The 23,457-nt window shown below is 38.6% G+C and overlaps 1 protein-coding gene across 1 annotated transcript in view; it reads right to left on the minus strand.

Annotated features, from left to right (window-relative positions):
* cps1 (carbamoyl-phosphate synthase 1, mitochondrial) overlaps positions 1-23,457 on the minus strand; it is a 44,415-nt gene that overhangs the window by 15,310 nt on the left and 5,648 nt on the right. The window contains exons 12-27 of the mRNA XM_034561178.1: positions 23,227-23,325; positions 22,620-22,715; positions 21,861-22,050; positions 20,649-20,806; positions 19,508-19,636; positions 16,921-17,065; positions 15,620-15,830; positions 15,222-15,420; positions 14,931-15,107; positions 13,407-13,525; positions 7,371-7,512; positions 6,659-6,724; positions 6,353-6,416; positions 6,022-6,203; positions 3,962-4,156; positions 1,957-2,024 (exon numbers count right to left, since the gene is read on the minus strand). Of these exons, the coding sequence (XP_034417069.1) occupies positions 1,957-2,024; positions 3,962-4,156; positions 6,022-6,203; positions 6,353-6,416; positions 6,659-6,724; positions 7,371-7,512; positions 13,407-13,525; positions 14,931-15,107; positions 15,222-15,420; positions 15,620-15,830; positions 16,921-17,065; positions 19,508-19,636; positions 20,649-20,806; positions 21,861-22,050; positions 22,620-22,715; positions 23,227-23,325 (2,240 nt within the window). The remainder of the gene's footprint in view (positions 1-1,956; positions 2,025-3,961; positions 4,157-6,021; positions 6,204-6,352; positions 6,417-6,658; positions 6,725-7,370; positions 7,513-13,406; positions 13,526-14,930; positions 15,108-15,221; positions 15,421-15,619; positions 15,831-16,920; positions 17,066-19,507; positions 19,637-20,648; positions 20,807-21,860; positions 22,051-22,619; positions 22,716-23,226; positions 23,326-23,457) is intronic.

Genomic DNA, 23,457 nt, shown 5'->3' on the forward strand with positions numbered 1-23,457 from the left:
AGGCGAGAGAGAGAGCGAGAGAACAGCTATTTAGGTCGAAAAGCACTCCAGGCTCTTGAAAACGAGTTCAGAACTTAGTCATTAAAAAAACAATAGATTCAGGCTAGTTTTGTGGTTGTTGTTGTTTTTGATTTTAGACTGCTAGCTGAGCTTTCCTCCCGTTTGAAAAGGAGGGGTTGATAGAAACAGGACAGAGGCTCGGGTCAGATCTTTATTCCTGTCTGTTGCTCAGAGGCATACATGTCGAACCCCTAAAATTAATACTGATTGAAGATAAATTAGCATTTACATTCATGCATATCTTTGGCTCCTTGATGCCACCTGTATGTTTTCCCAGTACCGATCCTTGACAAAAATTAGTCTATGGAAAGTCTTGGATAAGAATATAATTAGACAGATATCAGTTTTTTCTCCATCTTATACGATTTTAACAGTAGTAGCAAAACTGCTCGTGGTGTTGATTGTAGTGATGGTATTAGTTGGAACATAAACGTGGTAAACAGTTATGATCATTCTAAAGCAATGAGTCACTTGATGGATTTTTACAAAAGTGACTGAAGAGGTTTCATGCTCGAGTTTATTACTAAGGTCAGATTGGACCATTTCTCACCTAAATAAAGCTTGCTTTCAAACATATAGGAATTCCTCAGAAATACTGTGAATTTAAATTTCCCACAGCACTTGTAAACAGTGAAAAAATGAAACACTTTAAAAATGTTTAAGCCATGGATAGACATTTTGGAAACCCGTTTACTTATAACTAGGAACTAGTTTGAAAAAGGTCTGATTGCTTGTGCATATCATTCTACAGCCACATCTAGCAGCGTCGGCAGTTCACAGCAAAAATACTTTATATGATATACAAATACATTTAGTGAACCAAAAGGCCTGATGTATGCAAATAAGTTAATAGATCAAAAGGTTTGGCGTGAATATATTCTAGTAAAAATTACTAATACTTCAAACTTTGTGAGTTTCAGTGTGTGCATTTTCTGGTTATAAAAATATGACGCACAAATGTGACATGGCGTGTTTGGTGTGGAAATGTGCGAGTTTGTGCATATGTACCGAGGCTGAGAAGAACATTCAAAAACCATTATCAAGTATGTCAAGTGGGAAGAGTGAAAACGCTTTGGGGATGGCAGAGGATCAGAGAGAGTTCACCCTGCGCTAATACTGAGAGGAGCGGCTCATCTTTATAAACAACGGTCTCCAACAGAGGTCAATATACAGTAGGTGGAAGATATTTAAATTGCAAATGATAACTAATATGCGTTAATAATGAACTCTATATTACCAATGGTATTATTCTTGCTACATTGAGATCAAGTGGGAGACTTGAATACCGGCGGCTATTATTTTGCTGAATTAAATTACTTTGAAATGTGGTTTAATGTGACCTAGTGCATGACACTGTGTGTATCAAGCACAGGCAGAATCAGCTTCAAAACAACTTTACAGGTTGCATGTAAAACAATATAAAGTCCAAAACTCCCTTAAACACCAGTTTCTGCTCAGTGCCAGAGCCCTTCTGAATACAGGGTCGCCTCACGACATCTGCTGGACAACAGTGTCACTACGAAATTGAATGGGCTGTAATTGTAGTAAAGTTCATTAATCATCATAACTAAAATTGTATTTTACTCCTTTCGCAATAAGTCTGTGAATTAGCCATTAAGAGTCAATTGATTTTTTTCTTACATAACTCATACCAGGCATACACTGTTTTCCCTGTATTTCTTAACACTTGGCTTGAAAATCCACACAAGAAAACCAATTCAAATTATTTGACCTTGCATTTCATAGCATATTTTATTGGAAAGCTAAAATGTGCTCATTATTGATTAAGTTTTGAGTCAGCAAATTAATTCCTGATTAGGAGACTGCTGATACATGGATGATAGCCGAATCTACTGCAAATTAAAAGTACGCTGGCGGATGTGTCTTGACAACTACCTGAGAACATAAGAGGGCCGCAGCAGGCAGGGGTAGCCCACGTGGTTGGCAAAGGTAATGGCTTCTTCCTGAGAAGGGAGAGAAAAGCACAGCAGATGTTATCAGCCTCATTTGTCATTTGGATTTACTAAAATAAAAATGTGTCAAGGAAATACAGCACAAATATAGAATAAGTTCCAAGTGTTGCAAGAAATGGGGAAGGTTTGAAATGTAATCATAATTGTTTGAAGGTATACATAAACAAAAAACAACATTCATAAAAAAAACGTTTTTAAAGTAATAGTAAACCACATGTAGTTAAACTAAAAAAGTGTCATTGAAAAAACTAAAAGCATTTAGTAAAATAACAGACTACAAACAAATAAAGACACCAATTTGGTTGATCTATGGCTGGGAAAGCTCCATCACTTTCGGTCTTTAACCTGAGCTTTGTTTGATTTTCCAATGTTTATGTAACCGTGTATTTATCATCAAGGAATTCATAACATTGTATGATTAGAGCCACTTGAGACTCAAAACAAAGAATCAATATCAAATCAAGGGTGTGTGTTTGCGCGTGTCGTAACAAACCCTCTCTACAGCAAGTCCCATTTAAATTAAACTACACAGTTTAAAGGCTTCAAGAATGAAAGGTGTACTCCCATGTCAGCCAAGAACAGGACTAATCAAAAGAGTGAGAGAGAATAAGTGATCCAATAACAGCCAGAAAGTGAGGCTACAAGTAAACTCCCTTTAGATTTTCTTTTCTTCCTTTCACTTCACATAAGGAGAGAGCAGAAAGAGTATGAATCGTGGAAGGAGTTGAGCAGTAAGAAACCTTCTACTCCTCCTCATCATCACTCTCTTATACATCTCGCCTGTTTCTTGCGATCATTATCCACTGTTCACTCGCCAGGTGGGATACCATTAACAAACACAAAACAGCCTCCCAGAGAACCATCTCCCCACGGCTCTACTGGAGTTATTTCAGCCCAATAAAAAAATAACTGTTTCTTCAAGCTCGGCGGGGAAATAGAATATGTAGGTAAACTCTGGAGAGACAAAGAACTTCATCCGTTTGTAACGGATAATCGCTCCTCAGTGGTAACTGAATACCAGGGTAATTGAAGAGACATATTTCAGCTCTGACGGCCGAAACAATTCAGTGCTACACGTGATCCACAGAGGTGCCAGTTGCTTCATTCTGATGCAGCCGACAGCTGGTTGAAAGGGCCAAACGCAAGAAAAATGCTAAACAAGACAGTACGTTGGGGGCACAATGCCCTTTTGCGGGAGAAAGTTCTACCAATAATCATACAAGTTTGCCTGTAGGGAAAGGTGTGATGTTGTAGGGCTGTAGCTAAAAGATAATAATGTGTGTGTTTGGCGTGGATGTGGAGTGATTAAATATATCATAAAAAAATATTATAATAAACCAGAAACACACAACGTTCTGCCCCAAAACATGCACCGAGAAACAGTGTGTTGGGAACACCAGATTTATTTGATAAAACCCAACTTTAACATGTTAATGATGAGAGGATAGCTTCAGGAGACTTCTTATATTCTTGGTGGTCCAATACACTGTTGATACTTAGTTTGACTGGAACTATAAGAGCAATATAGATTTCATTTTAAAATGAGACTGAAAGTATCTGAATGTACATAAATCGAAATCTGAAAATAAAAAAAATAGCTACCTGGGAATATATTTTAAAAGCGAACCTCATTTGCCTGAATTGACTGTCTCCAAACACTCCTGTGCTAACTCTTGTTCTGAGACAGGGAAGTCATCCTTTTACAGTTTTTTGCCAGGAGACAGTCTGCAAAAACACACGAGCGGTCAAAGTAACAGCACTGGGCTTACTGGAGTATCATCTTCGAGCAAGAGTAATACCATTACATCCTATGATACTCACGTCCCTTGTACAGGAACGATTTCTTCTCAGCATATGGTCACAATGCAAAATGATGATCACAATATAGCGTGCTATATTATACTTTCCATTATTTATTTATTTCTCACCAGGGAGCTGAGGGCCCTCCATGGGGCTTGGTTCACCCCGAGGTCATCGAGTATACTTGAGAAGACGCTCCGTTCCTCAGCTCGGTCGATCTGCAGGGGGCTCGTTCCCAGAATCTTCACCCCACTGAGATGCAACGGTACAGCAAGATTGTTGGGGATCTGGCCTCCGACTGACACAATGCTGCCCAAGCAACCCTGAGAGGAGAGGTGTGAGATAAAAAAAGAGGATAAAACAGCAAGTGGAATAAAAGAATAAGACGTGGAGGAAGTGAAGAGGAGAAAGGACAAGAGATGCAAGATACCCTGTTAAGTCTTGGACCTCCACAGGCCCATCAGCCACGATTAACTGTGTAAAACTTTTGGCCGCTTCCAATTATTCTGGCCACTGATCACAATGAGACAAACAAAATATGTTGATCTTGGTCATTCTATGAGTTTTTTCATCACTAGGGACAGTGTGTGTGTGTATGAGTATATGTGCTCATTTAATAACAGCATGCAGCCCCTTTTCCTGTCTAGCTAATCCAGGGGGGGATGCTGTTTCCATGGCAATGCCAGGTTGTATCTCTTCATTATTCATGGGCCTGCTCTCCTGCTCCTGTCCAGGGTTTATCTCCATGCTCTAAAGCCGTATTTATCACACGCATACATACACAGAAAGCAAGAGGGGACTGTAGCTGTGAGAGATGGATTGATGGTAATGCTATCCCCCTGAACAAACAAACACTTAATCACACACTGACCCCATCGTGACTTTAAGTGGATTACAATGCCTGTGCAAGGGAAAGTCACTGGATATAAATACACAACAGAACATAAACAAACGGATATCAACAAACATATACATAGAAAATATCAGGAGAAATATCAGATATTCATGCCCTTGAGCAGCTTTGACCCATGCATACTAAATAAAGAGTACCGGTAGCTTTGGGCAAGAAGATAGGAATTCCATATCATTATAGGCATGATAATATATCAAGCATTGCCATGTATTTGAAGTCCCCACTTAATTAAAATTATTTTCAATATACATAGGCTAATGCCAAGTTTCATATAACTAAAATTACAATCACTACAATTAGTAATGTTTTGAAATCTGTATTGTGATACTAGGTGACCTAGGAATATATGTATCCATACAGCTATTCAGAAAGCACAATAATGTGTACTGAGAGGTCAGCAAACCTTGAAAACCCAGGAAAAAAACGATTCACCTGAAACTACATACACCTTAGCTCATTAATCTTAGGTGAGCAGATATAAATGCATAATAAGTCTCCCAGTTAGGACTCATTCAGAGTTGTCCCAGTTCCTGTGAGCGGGGTTTTGTTTGGCTGCTGTAATGGCCAAGAACATCCTGGAGGGTAAGGTAGAAAACAGATGCATGCTTAAACCAGTTTCTGAGTTTACTTACAAGTTTATACATCAAGATGAATCAACATAAAGATTTTTTTTTATTATTTCCCAAGCACTGGGGATGTTTGCTGTGGGGAAACTCCATGATAATAAGTCAGTCCAACCTTTCATTTCTTAATGTTCTAATAAATAATTACTCTTGAGCAGCACTTGGCAAATATAGATTTTTTTTAATTTAAATTTGACATGATCGATTTTGTTTATTTTACATGCATTCTGTAATTGATCACTACTACTCTGCCGGAGGGAGGTCTTACATTGATTCAAATGCAGTATTTCAACCAGATTTCACTCAATACACATGAATATATAAGTAGTTGATTACACTGATATAACCTTTTGATAAATTGGAGACTTTTCCAGAGTGCCCTGCATCTCTCCTAATGCATGCTGGGATAGACCCAGTAACCAAGAAAAGAATAATGTAAGTGGGTGTAGCTCATTGAACATTGATAATATCAGTGATGCATCAATGGTAGTTGTAGTTTAGGAGGTTTTCAGTGGAGAGTGGAAGCACTCTATCACCTACCAATACAACATTACATGATAAAAAAAAAAAATGAAGAGGTATATCTGTGATTTGTATATTTTGATTGAATTTTGTCAAGTTAGAAATGGCCTGTTTGCATGCATGTCCTAACCTCCTGTTGGGTGATGTCAAGGATGCGTTCCAGCGTTAACTCTTCAAAGTAAAGGCGGTCACATTCGTCAAAGTCGGTGCTGACCGTCTCCGGGTTGTGGTTCACCACCACCGTCTTCTTACCCATCTGTCTCAAAGCTCTGATGCTCGACACTGCACACCAGTCAAACTCAACACTGCTCCCTGTCGGTTCAAACGGGTGACGGATTTCACAAATGTTAGCCATAAACAGCAGTTCAAAGTCAGCAACACAAATAAACTGCATATTAATCAGCTAAACCCGTAACCCTAACAGGCATGAACATGGTATGAAAGCTTGTTGTTGAGCTCACCAATGTGATAGGGCCCACAACCAAGAACCATAATGCCCTGGTCTTTAAAGTCCAGATCATTCTCCTGTTGGATTGGATGACAACAACATTGTTGTACGATTAACTCTGGGGGTACATTAATTATTCTATAGCAAAGCAAAAACACCCATTTTACAAATTCTTTTTACTAGTAATATTCATAACAAATGTACATGTTGAAATTGTTGCTTTGCCAATTGTATTTTCAATGAGACACATTTGGATTTTCTAAATAAGTACATCATAAATGGTACATTATTATTTATTCTCTGTTAGCAGAGCCCATACCTGACCATGATAGGTACAATACAGGTAGTTGGTCATGGCTGGATACTCTGCTGCCAAGGTGTCAATCTGAAGAGATAAAAGAAAGGTTAAAATGGGTTCGATGGAGAAAAAGAAAGACGCTAATCACAACCCTACAATCCAACAGAGATGATCAGGTTCACAGGAAATATTACCATCATATACAAACTCAACATAGAAAGACTCAACCAAGACCTTCATGCTGTTGGGCCACAATGCTGCTTTGTAATAATCTGTAGACTGATACCAAGGTTTAACGCTCTGAAAGGAGAATTTTACATGCAGGACTATTTACGTGTGATGGAAATAGCTGTATTTGTATTATTTTTAAAAAATGTGTCAAGCAATAGTTTTAATGAATTGTGGTAAAGGGAAAACCAGTTTATTTACATGTCTATGTATTGATCAGGCAAGGTCCGTTATCTCACTGATTTATGCTAATTTGGTGTAATCGTGAGCTGAAGTGAGTGTCAGTCTTTGTTTGCTTCTGGCCTCAGAAACCTGGGTACATCTACATCATACATTAACTATGACATTCTATTCCTGTTTTTAGATTCATTGCATGTACATTTTTACTTCATGGTAAAGCACTTTCTGCTGCATTTCTTGTATGAAAGCTGCTACAAATAAAATGTATTATTATTATCGTCTAACCTACGATGGAGGCTCTAAGGAGCAGCCCAGTGATGCTCACCTGTTTGACCCACGGTCTGATGCCGTGAGTGAGCCTCAGCTCTCTGGCTTCTTTCTCACTGGAGCCCAGTATCTGACCAACCTGCCGGTCTGAGAAGCCGTCCTGCTTGACCTTCAGCAGAAGCTCCTTGGGTACTGTGCAACTGTAGGAAAAGACAATAAATAATGGTAGTCATACAGCTGTTTCCTTCCAAGTCCTATAATTTGATACCTAAAGGTGTTTTTAGATAAAAAAATCAAACTGCTGCCGGAAACAAAAGGACCTTCTGAGTCGTTCAGTAGAACACTGAGGCATCCTGAGTCGCTCACTGAATGAACTTCTGAGTCTATTAAAAACACAGTGTAGAGGATGGCCTTCAAAAGAAAGATTGATTTTAACTTGGCCCTTGTCCTCTTTTGTATAGTGACCTCTAGTGAGTCCGGGGGAAGGCCAATCACTGAGCCAGCCTTTTTGATCATCTTATTGATCCTGTTTTTATCATCCGCAGTAATGCCGCCACCCCTGCAGAGCACAGCATAGCATAGCATAGCATAGCAGATGATAACAAAAAATATGAAGCTTTGATTACAGTATTTCTATCTTTTTAATGCATTATTGAAAGCAGTTATCAATTTAAATGAATGCATGTGTTGTAGCTTATTGCAGAGGGAAAAAAAAGGCCCGACAGAGAAATCACATTGACGAATATGCAACCTGAGTGCCCTCATGATTTATTCCGATAAGAGAAACATTTAGCCACTATTTTTTAAATGAGAGCTGCTCTTCAGAGTCAGAAGACACTAATGTCTTTCCTCATTTAACCTTTCCCTGATTACTAAGCATACCGTATATTTTTAAATATTGTAAATGTCACATGTATCATGTTTTCTTAAAAGGAAGCACACAAAACATCCAAAAGTCAGCTGAGTTTTTCTCAGTCAGGAAGTAAGTCACTTCCCAGTGAAGACAGTACATGTGAGATGGTGCTGCAGTTACTAAGCTCAGCTTATTTCAGCTAGTTTCACAACATATCCCGTTTATTAAAACCACACTTAATTTTTTTATTTTGCTGAAAATATAACAAAATAGTATTTGGAACAACAGTTATGGAATTAGTGGAAGGTGGAAACTGTCTCCCTTTGCTTTCTGTTGGCATGCCAAGTTAAACATAACACATGACTGCATGGTGAAATTGATATTGATCTCCTCATGTAACTCCCACTAAGAAAGCAACAAACATATGTCCTATAATGTCACAGAAGAAAAAAGGGATTATTATTTCTTGTAAACCACAACGCGCTCTCCCTCCTCATCTGAATTATTTATGATCTTGTAGCATAACAATATTGGAAATGTCAAAAGTGTTTTAACTCCCATTGCACATGGCCGGGCTGAGAAATCGCAAACCTAGGAAACAGTAAATGGAGAGAGCAGCAGAGTTAGAACTAGAGGAATGAAAGACACTTGATCAGTGAGCTTGGTTGTCTTGTGTGTAATTATATTCTCTGAAAGAGCAGTTTAAAGCAAGAGGGAATACTTTGCATGCCATAAACCTACATACATTTGCTCTCACAAAGACAATGCGTGGTTTCTTTGTGTGGGTGTGTGTATTCAAAGAGTGAAGAAAGGGACTGCCAACTTAAAAAAGGCTAAGAACCCATTTGTATACTTAACTTTTTTCACTTCATCAAATATGAACCTTCAAAGGACTATAATGTCATGTTTGTGTGTTGAATGTTTGCTGTCCTTATACACTAAATAATTCCCTTTAATTGTAATTCTTGTCAAGCATAGGATTATATCCCTCTGTCATCATATGCAGATGCAATACAAATCTGATTTGTCTGTTTATGTCTATATAAGTTTGATCAAATGGTATTCTAAAACAAAATGTCAATGCAGAATATGAATATGATATTTTGATAACGAATATAGTTTCACTAAAAGCATACTCTGGTCTCAGCTAACAGGATTTGCAGCTTTTCCTTGTTTAAAAAAAAAGAAAGAAAAACATGTGCATCTTTGGATTTCTGAAGAAGTTGTCTTTTTTTCCTTTTTGCAATTTTATGTATCATTTAATTCATTAAACATGTGATAATGGAATGGATAATTGCCAGATTAATCAATAATGACAATAATTGTTGGAGTGCTAAAACAAAAATGTCCTCTAAGACTTTAACCCATGCAGACATTGTATGGCCATAACAATTCTACTGATACTACACAGTCAACTTACCTAAAACCTGTTCTGTTCCGCTAACAAAATAAAATGTATTCACATTTGTAATAAAATATCAATATTCATCACATATGACAAGTCAAATCATTGGTTGTCGTTTGAAATCAAGATATAAGTGGAAATCTCATTTGAAATAACTAGTCTCAATTTACTTAATTCTCACAATTAAATCTCAGAAATTCGAACAGTACATGTGACCTTTGTACAAAGAAAGGACAATGAAATGCCTTCACTTTAAAAAGGATGTTTCTCATCTTTATCAATAAATATCCTTCAACTACAGCAATAGAAGATCCAACGCTAATGCACACACACCACGGTGCTGCTGACCATGGTGTGTGTGTGTGTGTGTGTGTGTGTGTGTGTGTGTGTGTGTGTGTGTGTGTGTGTGTGTGTGTGTGTGTGTGTGTGTGTATGCGCATAAGATTGCTCAGCTCTACGCTCCATCAGTCTGGCAGCAGCCTATTGTTGTGTGTCCATCCTAGTGTCCCCTGCTTCAGAGGCAGTGGAGACTACAACAGCCTTCCATGTGTCAACGTGTTGCGCTGGCCACCCACCAGACATCCATCCATTAATTATTAAAAAGTAGAGTCAGAAGGAAGCAGCAGGTAGCCTGTGGCTGAGCCAGAAAAACTCACAGCTGCTGTCCAGGTGAGAGCCCGAGGGCAAAAAGTGAGAGAGGCAGTTGAGAAGAAGCAAACCACCAGAGAGGAAGAGAGCTGAGCAGAGACAGGGGTCCATCTCATTTTGAGGACCAACATTTTCCTTTTTAAGAATATTTAAGAATTTCTAGAGAGAAGTGACAAATGGCCATAACTTACCAGTCGTACAAATATTCATGAAGTGGATTGTGTTAGTCAGGACACTGCTGTGACTTATAATACTGTGATGAAATATTTGCATTTTGTCTTTTTATGTAGATTCTCTTCTGAAAGTATTAACATTGTTAAGCTGAATTTATAAATTAAAAACACTGATTATAGAACTTCCCTGCAGGTTTTAATGCATTGTGGTCAAACAATAGTTAATACATTGTCTGTAGCAAAAGGCCAATACTAACCTGCAAACCAACAAAGTCTAGGGCAGCTATAAAGGGACAGATAACCAGGTGATAGATGTATATGGTGCAGCGATAGAAACAGCTTGGGAACTCTGAAAGGAATAACAATTTATTCCATAAAGAATAATCCATGAGTCTACCTGTTGTGCAATGGACTGCAACTTTATGGATGGATGGAAGTACTGTATTTTGGAGCAGATAGTTCCACTTGACTAGATATTTTCAACCATCAAGGAAAAGTAGCGAGTCAGAGAGATACCATATAGTAAATGTAACTTTTACTCTACAGTGTAGTGCTTGAGAATGGCACAACACTATCTACACACTTGTATGCATACCTTCACATCAGGACACAGAGAGGAGACTCTGTGTCCTGATGTGTCCTTACACTCTCACACTATATTATCATCATTAAATCTTGTGTGCATGTCCACCAAAGCCATTATTTTTTAAGTCCCTCCTTCCATCTCCTACAGCAGCTACTTATTTTCTTCTCTTGTCCTCGATGTAAACCCCACTGACCGATTTTATAAGGCCTTTACAACAACTGCATCGACACAGCAATAACCTTAAACCAAATATGTCTGCATAAGAACACTAATGAGAATACTTTTCAAATACTTTCAAAAGCAGTACTTGACTTGCTAGCACCTTTAAAAGTCGCTGCATCCCTTGGTTAACAACTACACCAGAGAAATAAAGAGACAATGTGGACGAGCAGAAAGAAAATAGTAAAAAAGGCTCCCTTATGGTTTTATACCAAACTATGAAAGAAGCCAGGCCCTGCTTTTTCTCTAATATATCAAACTGTCATAACCAAAGAAATCTTTTCAAAATCCTAGAAATGTTAGACCCATTTCTAAAAGAACAATTTTCATCAAAGGTTCTAAAGAAGACTATGTACTTGAGTTGATTTCTTTTATGAATACTTAATATGGTTTGACAAATTCCAATCATGTTTTACTACACGTCATACTCTTCAGTCAGAAATCTGGGTGTGATTTGACACTTCTTTTAAAAAACTAATTAAAAATGGGGCCTGAAAGAGGCGTACACAAACATTGTGATCTGTAAAATCAAACTAGACGCGAAAGAGTCTGCGCATCTGTATGAAAGCTCTGACCCATGCGTACGAACATTTTGGAGACAGATGGTGAATTGAAGCCAGACTGTAGAAATGACATGCGAGAGGAATCATTAGAGGTATTATGATGCATCTGACACATCTCACTTCATATGCATATTGATTTGCAGTTATACATTCTCTTTATCATAAACAATCAAACTATCACTATCAAACACACACTATCAAACCAGTAGTTATTTGTGCTTGCACTAATGAGCCATAACGATAAGCACATTTCAATAAAAAAAAAATTAAAATTTTAAAAAAATTAATAAAAAAAAAAATAAAAAAATCACACACACAGCTCTCCTCAGCGCAGAGAGGTCCGAACTACCAACACTCGTGGTCAGCTGTGGAGTAACTGATGAAATTATTATCATCCGTAAGATAACATCAGCTTGTGTTAAAGAATAGCAGAACAGAAGATCAGTAGTTTTCAATAATCTTGTCACCAAGTAAGATATGATTTTTCATTTAGTGTTTGCGAGTAAAATCGCTGCAGTGAACCCAACTGTATTTATTAATTCATGGTTTATTTATTGGGATAGATACAGTAGACTGTACACAGACAAACTGAAAACAGCTATCAGATGAGTAGAGCTCACTGGAGCAGATGAGTAACCATGGTGACTGTCACACACTCACTTCTCCAGTCCCCTTATCTGGTGAATCGTCACCAGGTAAGATATTAATAATCTTTACACATACGGATTGTGTAAATTAGCAACATCTAGAAATAAAGCCAGTGACAGCTCTCGTACGATCACCCCAATGATATAGTGGTGGATACCACTGATTGTCGTGACCATTTGGGAAGCAAATCAGTAATCATAGAAATACTACGGTGATGTGTTATGTTGCAAGATGACAACTCTGGCACTGTTAGGACTGCTTTAATGGAGGAAGTAGGAGGAAACAAGTGTTCTTCTCGGTAGTTGCCATTGTTCATCGTGAAGAACGGCGTCTTCGAGGATCCTTTGACCGTATGAACATTTAGTGGGGATCCTTTAAGCACTGTTATGTAAATAAAAGGCCTTGGGTCTCTTCCCTCCCGGCCTGATTTCGAGAAGGTGGTCCATGGTTTTATCTCTTCTTTAGATTATTGCAACTCCTTAAACTAAGGGTCGAGCCAAAACGCCATCTCTTGCTACTGATCACATTTGAAGCACTTCGTGGTTTAGCCCTTTGCTACATTGCTGAATCTCTGTTCCCTTATGAGCCAGATCGCAGCCTCAGATCTTCAGGCAGGGTTCTGCTGGTTTGTCCTGAGTACAGGCTCAAGACCAACAGTGACTGGGCTTTTGAGGTAAACCCCCACTCGGCTCTGGAACTCCCTGCCCAAAGGTTTCAGACTTGCAGAATCAGTGCCACATTTTTTTTTAAACCTTTATTCTGAACTTTTCACACCGTTTTATTTGCAAAATGTCTTTGTTTATTTACCCAATTTCATTTAGCTAAAGTCCTGAAATGTTTTAATATTGGTTCAAACATGAAAAACATTGTGTAACTTTGATTGATATAGTGCTTTATAAATAAAGAGTATTACAAATAATTTGTATCCCTTGACTTCTTATTTCAACGAAGCATGAATTGATGAGCACATACAGAAAAACAAAAGAAACAAAACGCTACCTGTTGAAGTTTTCCAGGTGCTGCTCCAGCAGCGTTATCCTTTTGAGTTTGTGGATGAACCACTTGTCTATGGATGTCAGCTGGTGGATCTGATCAACACTCATTCCACTGTGAAGGGCCTGGAGGAGGAGACATCAGCACAGACTCAGCATACATCTATCAATCATCATAAAGTTAATCATTAATGCCCTTTATGGGAACATTAGGTTTCACACAATTTCAACAGATTAATTCATACATTGCTTGTGATTAAACTTCATGTAAAACATATTGTAGGAACAATATATTACTTTGCCAATATTGTTTTTTTATGTAAAAGCTGATATCAAGCCAGTCTGTCATTAACCTGCAAAATGACACAGGTGCTGCCCTAACAGTTTGTAAATATGTGTTATCATTTTGACATTAGATGGCTGACCAGAGGACTCATTCCAGGTTAGTGTGGGAGGATTTCCCTCAGCAGTAAAAACCTACCTTGCCCTGTAAAGAAGGAGCTTCTAATCAAGCTGCACATGATTACTACTGTCACTTACCGGAAGAGTTTTAGTGTCTCGTAATTTCAGAAGAATTTGATGCAAAACAGATCTAAGGTACTCTTTCTAAATACATAATGTAACAAATGTTCAAGAAACATGCTAATATTTTGGTGCTTTTGAGTGTGATGCCTGAGCAAAAAATACTTGGCCTGAATAACTGATTAGGATGGTTGGTGTGTCTTGTAGACTTGGCTGTTTTCATTTAGTTATGGCTTCCCTTCTGGTTCTGGACATTAGACATCTAAGTTTAAAAATCAATCAAACTGGTGGGCAACAGAGAGATTAGCCGAGAGTAAAAGTGACTGTGCAGACCACCATACGGCATTAAAGCTTGCGTTTGATTGCTCACAAGATGTGGATCAATAATCCATAATGCTGTCTCCATTGTCAATAATCTTGCTCCATATTCAAGAGGACAAATATATCTCCAGTCAGAACACCGACCTCACACCGGTGGACGTTCCGACACCACAACCTCGATCTCCTTTTCTTTCAGCTGATGATAAAAGCATGTTGAAGTGCTGGACCTATAAATGTTTTCGACCTTGCAATACTTCATCCAATGTCTTTGTTTGAATGGCGTAACTTGACCCTGTGTCTAGATGCGCTTATGAAAGTGCTGTTTCACTTTCATCTGATTCTATGAGCAAACAGAAAGGCTAACAACGCTTTATTGACTGCTTTGGCAAAAAAAATATTTCTGATTATTATATTTGGAATCATCCTCCCCCACATTTTAAAAAAACCTACTATTTTAGTTTGAAAATCAAACACTATACTGTGTCGTTTGTATATTAGAATTCCTGTGAAATAAAAAATATAATTTCACACAATTAGGCATTCAGATCAAGCATGCAGGTTGGCCAAGGACACATCTTGCTCTGCTTTCATGTTTTTTTCATGATTATTTTTCAGTTCAAAATTTGATTTTAATGACAAAGCTGTATTCAGAGTCATTCATTATTAATATTATGAAAGACTAGTATACCTTGGCGAGGGAAAAGATGCGGGTGATGGAGGGCACAGCCAGCTCCTGTTGCAGGTCCTGGGTGTCAGCCCAAGCTTTCTTGAGTGGCAGCCGGGGCACGAAGCCATCCACTGATGGATGACACATCCTCAGGGCCTTCTGCACACTCTCCTCAAAGGTCCGGCCAACTGCCATCACCTGAATCCGGAAGAGGGAAATATATAACGTGGATGTGTGAGCATAGAGAATAAGCAAATGGATGAGTGAGTTGGACAATGAGCGAATGTTGTTTATCCGTGGATCCTCCCCCACCTCTCCGACACTCTTCATGGCACTGCCTATTTCATGGGACATGCCCTGAAAGCGGTCCAGGTCCCAGCGGGGGATCTTGGTGACAATGTAGTCTAGACTGGGTTCAAAGCAGGCTGTGGTCTTCTCTGATACAGCATTCTTGATCTCTGGTAGGGGGATACCCAAAGCCAACTTAGCTGCAACAAAAGCCAAGGGATACCTGTGAGACATGGACCAAGAAGACCAAATCAACTACTGGTTGATGTTTTGGCACCAAATAAGTATTATGAGCATGATCAGTAATGACCTTCATCAAAACTGTGATGTGTTGACTCCTATAGGTTGTCCTACTGAAAAGATCCAAGATCACTGATTTGATATTGTCCAACTTGTGTGTTTGTATAAACGCATTATCTTACCCAGTGGCTTTGGAAGCCAGAGCGGAGCTTCTGGATAGACGGGCGTTAACCTCGATGATGCAGTACTCCAGGGACAACGGGTTTAGGGCATACTGGATGTTGCATTCGCCTATAATGCCAAGGTGACGAACCACTTTGATGGCCGTCTCCCGGAGCATGTGGTACTCTTCGTTCGACAATGTCTGGCTAGGAGCCACGACTATGGAGTCACCTGAGGAGAAAGTGGAACAAGGATTTAAAGGTTTCAAACAGTATTAACAGTCTCTGAACTGGGCTTTCGGTTAATGAACATCACAAATATAGTAACAAAAGCTTGTTTCTCACATGATTTTAGAATCCAAACTAGAAATGGCAATGTAAAGCAATTTTTTTTTCTTCATAACCTTTAAGAATTGTCCACCAGCTGACATCCACTGGACCCACAGTGGGCGACTGTGGGTCAGTGGTTAGCAGGTCTGTCTTTCAATCAGGGGGTTGGTGGTTCAATCCCCGCCCTAGTCGATGTGTCCTTGAGCAAGACACTTAACCCCGAATTGTTCCCTGTTGCTGTGTCTACAGTGTATGATTGTAAAATGATTGTAAGTCGCTTTGGATAAAAGCGTCAGCTAAATGACATGTAATGTAAAAAGAATTACTCATTTTATTTACGATGACAAGTGTTATCTGAATTTTCTGCATCGTTAAAGTACAGTTCTGGTAATTAGCGAGACATATTTGTCTAACAATATAGTTTTTTTAGTCATTACAACTTGTACAATTTGTTTTGGAAAGTTATATATTGTTATACGTGAGAAGCTGTAAGACTGGAGCAGAAAAGCACACTTTAGAGACCACTCAAACCATCTTTAATCTTAGTTACACTTCAAGTGTCTCAGTCTGTAGAAGTCTAAGATGTTGGCTTTGAGAACTGAATTTAATCTACACTCAAGTCTTCCACTCAAGTATCGACTCTCAATGCTTTTGTTGATCTACCGAAACAAGACAAAGAAATAACACAAGGACAACTACTGTCTACAACATCTGTCATCTTGCCTGGTACGCTGTAAATTTGGTGAACAAGAACAACCGGCTTGCACGGAGAAGAGCAAAAAGAAAACCCGCTCACCCTGAAGCAGCCTCCGCAGAGAGAAAATGTGGAGTTTTGAGGACGATATAATACAAAAAGCAAACGACTGAATCAAACACAGCAAAACAAAAAAGGTGAGAACACAATATTGGAAAAAACAGTAAAACACAAAACAGTGCATGACAGCCTGAAGACAATAACATCAGCATGTAGTACTGTGTTTTAGCTTTAGTACCTGTGTGAATGCCCAGCGGGTCAAAATTCTCCATGTTGCAGACGGTGACGCAGTTATCAGCCACATCTCTCACCACCTCATATTCCACCTCCTTCCAGCCCAGCAAAGACTTCTCCACCAGGATCTGTCTGCTCATAGCCAGAGCCTGCAGTACAAGATGCACAGAAGATTATTGCTGTTGTTAGACACAATCATACTCAGAAACAGTTTATTGCCAAGTATCTTACACATAAGGATTGTGGCTTGCCAATTGGTGCGTAACAGTAAGTGTAGACTATAATACACTTACTATTGTAAAAGGCATGATCAAAAAGAGAATATATGAACACTTACAATAAAATATGATAAACCAATCCAGCAAACAAATAGAGTACTTTAAAGACAAGTATGTTATTAAAAGCGTTGCGTGTAAATAGAGGAGTTGTGCAAGGAAGTGTAACTGTCATAAGTCATTGTCCTGGGGATGCCAGTGCCTGAGTCAGTTGGGGGGCTTTGTTAATGAGCCCAACGGCAGATGGGAACAAAACTGTTTTTGTGGCATGAGCTCTTGGTCCTGATGCACCACAGCATCATGCCAGAGGGAAGGAACTCAACATGTTTGTGTCCAGGGTGAGAGGCTACAATATTTCTGGCCCGCTTCAGGGTACTGGAGGCGAACAAGTTGTGGAGGGACGGCAGACTGCAGACAATCACCCTCTCAACAGAGTGAAGAAAATCCACAACCAGCGCTACTGTCTTTAGAATGTTGAGCTCCAAGTTGTTTCTACTGCACCAGATGGTCAATCTGCCACCTGTATGCAGACTCATCCCCACTAGACATAAGTCCAATGAGGGCGGTGTCATCTGTGAACTTCAGGAGCTTGGCGGACTGGTGACTGGACAGTCCGTTAACGTCTCTCTCCAGAATAGAGAGAGTCATCATTGTGGTGGGGGATAGTGGGGACTGTGGGGTGGATGGTTATTAGGCAGAGGCCAATGCTGAGCTGGGGCAGGGGGACCTGGTGGTCTGCAGCTGGTGGGTGTGTTCATCGGGGATGGAGTCAGGACTGTCCAAACTCATTCATGGAGTGGGGGGCTTTGGGCTTATAGATGATGATCCGTCTGAGGCCGTTTCTCAGAGTTTAGGTGTGAACCAGGGTTTGTCATTGTTATAACTCATCCTGGTGCATGATGGTACACAGCTGTCGTCATAAAGGCTGTGTGACGTGACAGCTGATGTTCATGGAACATATAGACCCTTACAATATACCGGTAATTAAATAGAACAGATTTGCAATTTAACTACTACAATTAGAAAATGTACAATCAGTTGTGACAATTTGGAGCACTTCTAATATTAATCATTATGAAACTGTAATGTAAACTATGTGGGATGTATAAACGGTTATTGGTTTGACATATAGAAAAACACTATTCAGTAGAAATAATTAATTAGCTTTGAGTTTATGTACACGCACACTATTTTCTCTAATAGTTTAATATAACAATTACATTGCCTGACTGATAGTTGTACTTCTTTTCCAGTGGGGGATACTGTATGTAGTATAATTCCTCCATGAATCTTAATGTAAACCCAACTCTACTCAAAGAAAAGGGAACATTTTTGCATATTGTATCGAGATGGCTATATACATACTTACCAATATAATGTAATTCAGTACACCCACACAATTAATTACAGCCTCAATAATTGAACAAATTCTCTCCCAGTCTCATCAAAATCTCTAAACCTCATAGTTGCATACTGTAGTATGTTTTTTCCAGGATCACTGTATTGGATTGCACCAAACATGTGTTATGCCTATTCACATATGTATATTAAACAGGCTATTCTTAAAGTGTTTTACATTTGTAACAACAACTTCCAAAGCACAGCCTCAACCAAAAAGCTTTGTTTTTTTGTTATTTTTATGTTCACAATGTACTTCATTGCAGCTTCACGACATTATTGTACCGACAATGTAGAAAATGTTGTGCAAATGGGCTGAAACGTGAGTAATTCATTGACTAGGAATACAAATGAAATGTGGTAGCCTATTCCAAAGATATGTACTAACAGTTTACACAATAACACATGCAATGGACAGAAATAATTATAATACTCTTTGATCATGATGAGGACATAAGGTTAAATAAAAGGGAAGTGTTTATCTTGGTGTTCACTTTGTTCGTTTCCCAAAGATTAGACAAGGACCATGCAAACTATATATTTGCCCTGTACTTGACATAAAACAGTGGCAGGAATTAGCTGACAAAGAAATATTTGCAGCTTGCAATCACAGATTATAACCAATTCATCGTTCTGACAATAGTGTATATAATAGTGCTGTGTACTGGATGAGCACCAAATACTGTTGCTAAGCAACAGCAAACTATTCACTTCTTGGCACAGCATATCTAAACAAGTTCAAAGCTTTTATCTTTGTGCAGGTTAACATGGGTAAAGGAATGAAATTTTTTTTTTTTAAATCTCAGTAAAATTCTTGAATTGATAATCTCGATTAACCATGTGTAAAGAAAAGAAATAACAAAGAATAATAATTATAATGTTGCCCAGATTCCTCTACATTACACCATGTATTCTGACCTGCTGTGCGGTTTCCTCCAGCTTGTCTTTGTTGGCACACAGACCAGATCCGAGCCCTCCAAGGGCATAGGCCGACCGTAGCATCACCGGGTAACCAATCACCTCTGCAGCTTTCAAGGCATCAGATACCTAAAAGATGCGCACATATATTATACTGTATTCCTCTGATAAAAACTTAACCCTTGTGAATCCTGAGGGGCTTTTTAATTTCAATGTTTTGATAATCTTTTAAATTAAGTCTGAAGACTTTACTGTTTGCCGCTGCCTTTTATTAAATGATTTTACACTGCATGGTCTTTTTTCTATTCAGCTTATTTTTATTTTCTGTTCTCTTGGCTTACTTTTTAAAAATGACTAAATGTTTTATGTAAAGCGGTTTGAACTGGCTTGTTGCAGACATTTTCAAATTTCCTCAGCTCCTATAATAAGTCTAAAATAAACTGTTGCCAAAATAGAGGCACTCGGGTCCTTAAGGACAAAAAAAGGTCCCTAAAACCTAATAAAAAAACAATTTGTATATCATTACAGCATAACATCATATTATATGAGGCTTTCTGGCTACAAATTTGCAGTTTTTACAAGTTTACACCTGATTGAGACATTTTCTCATGTTTGCCCTATAAGGTATATCTCTGCTTTTTTTCCGGTTTCCACTGAAGGGAGTGTTGTTATATTATGGAGCGCTGAAGCTTTGATGATGTTGCTACTTGCTAGTTGTTGTTGCGAATGTGATGCGGTTTAAAGCATTTTACTCTGAAAGCGGAAAATAATATAGTATTTATATAGCAGTTTTAGGAGGGGGACATGTTTGTCATTGACAGACTGACTAATCCCCATAGAATCTAGGAAGTGGTTGTTTTTTTTTTTACAGGTATTTAAAAAAATTCTCAAAATGAATGAATAGTGGGTAGTTGTTGTAGTCAAGGACTGAAGTTGGATACAATATTTAATCCGGAAGTAATTATTTTATGGTAGTTTTTGACGCAGACATTTTTCCTCCAATGACAGAGTTACTTTTCGAAAGGGATGCACAAAAGTGAAGACAACAGTTGCGTTAAACAAACAAATACATATATACTGTATATGCAAAATATATCCAACATTTTTCTTACAAAATGAACTTATTTGTTTTGATCCTTACTGACTCCACAGCCAAACTGGGTGCAATCTTCTCATTAATCTCCATCAGTTTGTCAGAAAAAAGCTGTCTGTCCTCTGTGGCCATGATGGACTGCACCGGGGTTCCCAGCACCTTCACCCCGTACTGCTCCAAGACACCAGACTGGAACAACTCAACTCCTGAACACAGCACAAGACACCAATCCAAATAAAAAAAGTATAATCTCAACCAGAAACTCAAGTTAGTTGAAAAGTCTTTCAGAGCATTGCCTATGTCATTTAGTGTATGTTTCTATCATTAGGCTAGGTTGCACCAACAAGGATTCCTTTATTCAAAGATAAGTTCTAAACAGAGTTTAGCTAAACTACGTTTAAAATGAGTAAATCTACATTTTAAATCTCTTGTAGAATTAAAAACACATCTTTGTTATGTAAATAAAAGTTCAAACCAAAATTAAATGGAGTTTAATCGATATGGAGGGTGTCCGTCAGTCCAATCTTCCTGTTCAGCTCCATGACAGTTTTCTTGCTGAGCAGGTATATTGAGAGAAATTCAGCAGCATCATAAAAGTCAATCGAGGGGAGTCTGTCTCTTAACTTTCTTCAAGGAGCTTGATTACTCTGCTCAATCCATCTTAAAAAGGCAGCCATTTCAAAAGTTGAACCTCCTCAAGTGTATGTTTGAAGTTATGACTGATAACATTATAAATGGGAGTGTTCTCTTTTAATTCTTTCACAATTTAAAAGCTAGATTTAAAGTTTAGAGCCACATTTCTTTAAGTTAAACCATGAATCAATCGGGGTACATTCCTGGCGGTGCAACCAATCCTGGGAGCCCTACATTAACATGAGTTTCACCTATCTTTGGTGCAAGTTATTTCCTCCCTGGTTAGGGTTATGTTATATTTGTGTTCTTATATTCTTTATTTTTCTAGATTGCTGATTCTGAATGGAGTCAGATGATGTTATGAAAGTGAAACTTATGGTATCCTTGTGTAAAAAAAGGGTCAGAGTTCCACTGTAACCTGCGAGTTGAACAGACCTCTCAACTGCTCTAGCAATTTGCCATACTTTGCCTGTGACCAGAAGAATAAATCATCTTGAATTTAGAAGCTGTTTGACCGTTATTAGATACACAACCGGGCTACCAATCCTTGAATACGCTTTTAGTTGGGTTAAGTGCCTTGATCAGAAGTCCACTAGACTTTGCCGCAAACAATTGCACACATCTCACCGCAGTTGAGTGCAGTCTGTCCACCCATGGATAGCAGGATGCCATCTGGACGCTCAGTCTTGATGACTTCCGTTACAAATTGTGGTGTGACAGGCAAGAAATAGACAGAGTCGGCCTGCTTGGTGCCCACTTCATTGGTCTGAACGGAGGCTATGTTTGGGTTCATGAGCACGGTCTTCAGGTTTTCTTCCTACAACATGTCCACAAGGTTAATTATTATATATTTAAAAGAAAAACAGAGTGTTGTAGTTGCCTCGGCTGAGAGGACATGATTCACAGGACTAGTGGTGTAGCGAGAAGTAACCGGTTAGGACTCAGTGAGATTACTATGATGGTTTACGGTAAGAGTGACAGTGTCCCTTTAAGAGCGGTATCGTAACCATGGTAACGCAATGGGATTTGGTGTGTTAAAGGTGACAGGATGTCAGTGTCACAGGTCGAGGTGTTTGAGAGAGTGGAATAAACGGCCACAGAGGTGTGGAGCCAAAAAGATAATCAGTCCGGCAAAATACAACTATTGACAGAAGCTGTTTACACAGCAGACGTTTTGACTTGAGTACACATTTTGACACAGGTGTTACTAAAAATATTTTTATTTATGAAATATCTTCTGAAGGTATTAAAACAAATAAAAAAAAGTTATATTCTAAAACAGCTGGGTATTGTCATTTGTAAATGTTACTCAAAAAGAGGAGTAAATAGTATAGTACTTTTATGAAACATTTCAGTAACAGATTAACAGCACTTGTTATCTCTTACCTTCAAGGCCTTGATGGCCTGAGATCCAGAGTAGTCAAACTCTCCAGCCTGACCAATAGACAGACCACCAGAACCCAGTATGAGCACCTTTGACACCTGCAGTTACACACATAGACCCAGATGTCAATTTCTTATTATTTTCACTATAAGTTATTATGGTATACAACTAGACATGCTATAAAAATAAAAAATAATATATATATATATACTCAATCCTGGTATTTTCTTGGAAAGCAACTATATAATATTTATATATAATTTTATTTTTATTTTTAAATTGAACAGACTGTGACAATGTGCCTATTTGTTCATAGTCAGGCAAGAAAATACCAGGATTTAACACACACACACACACACACACACACACACACACACACACACACACACACACACACACACACACACACACACACACACTCACACGCACACGCACACGCACACGCACACGCACACGCACACGCACACGCACACGCACACGCACACACGCGCACGCGCGCGCGGTATTATCTTGGAAAGCAACTTATTCGATCAATTATTTAATAACCTTTTACACCTAAAATCCCATGCTGTTCATCAAGGTAAACCTGCTGAACATGCATGACAGTACCTGAGCTCTAGGAGGAATGTGTGGTGCCTTAGGCATGACTGAAACTATATTTCCGTCTTTTCCTTTCTGGATCAGAGACATGAAGACATCAAAGAGGAACTGTAGGCAAAGAAAAATACAAATAAAACCATTGTTTGAATAGTATACTAATAGCATTAGTAGGAGCCTAGGTTTAAGTATGCGGTTAAGTATCACACTGTTACACGTAAAATCTGTTACACGTAAAAATAG

The sequence above is a fragment of the Cyclopterus lumpus genome, chromosome 21 (genome assembly GCF_009769545.1).
Source record: "Cyclopterus lumpus isolate fCycLum1 chromosome 21, fCycLum1.pri, whole genome shotgun sequence".
In the NCBI taxonomy this organism is placed as follows: Eukaryota; Metazoa; Chordata; class Actinopteri; order Perciformes; family Cyclopteridae; genus Cyclopterus; species Cyclopterus lumpus.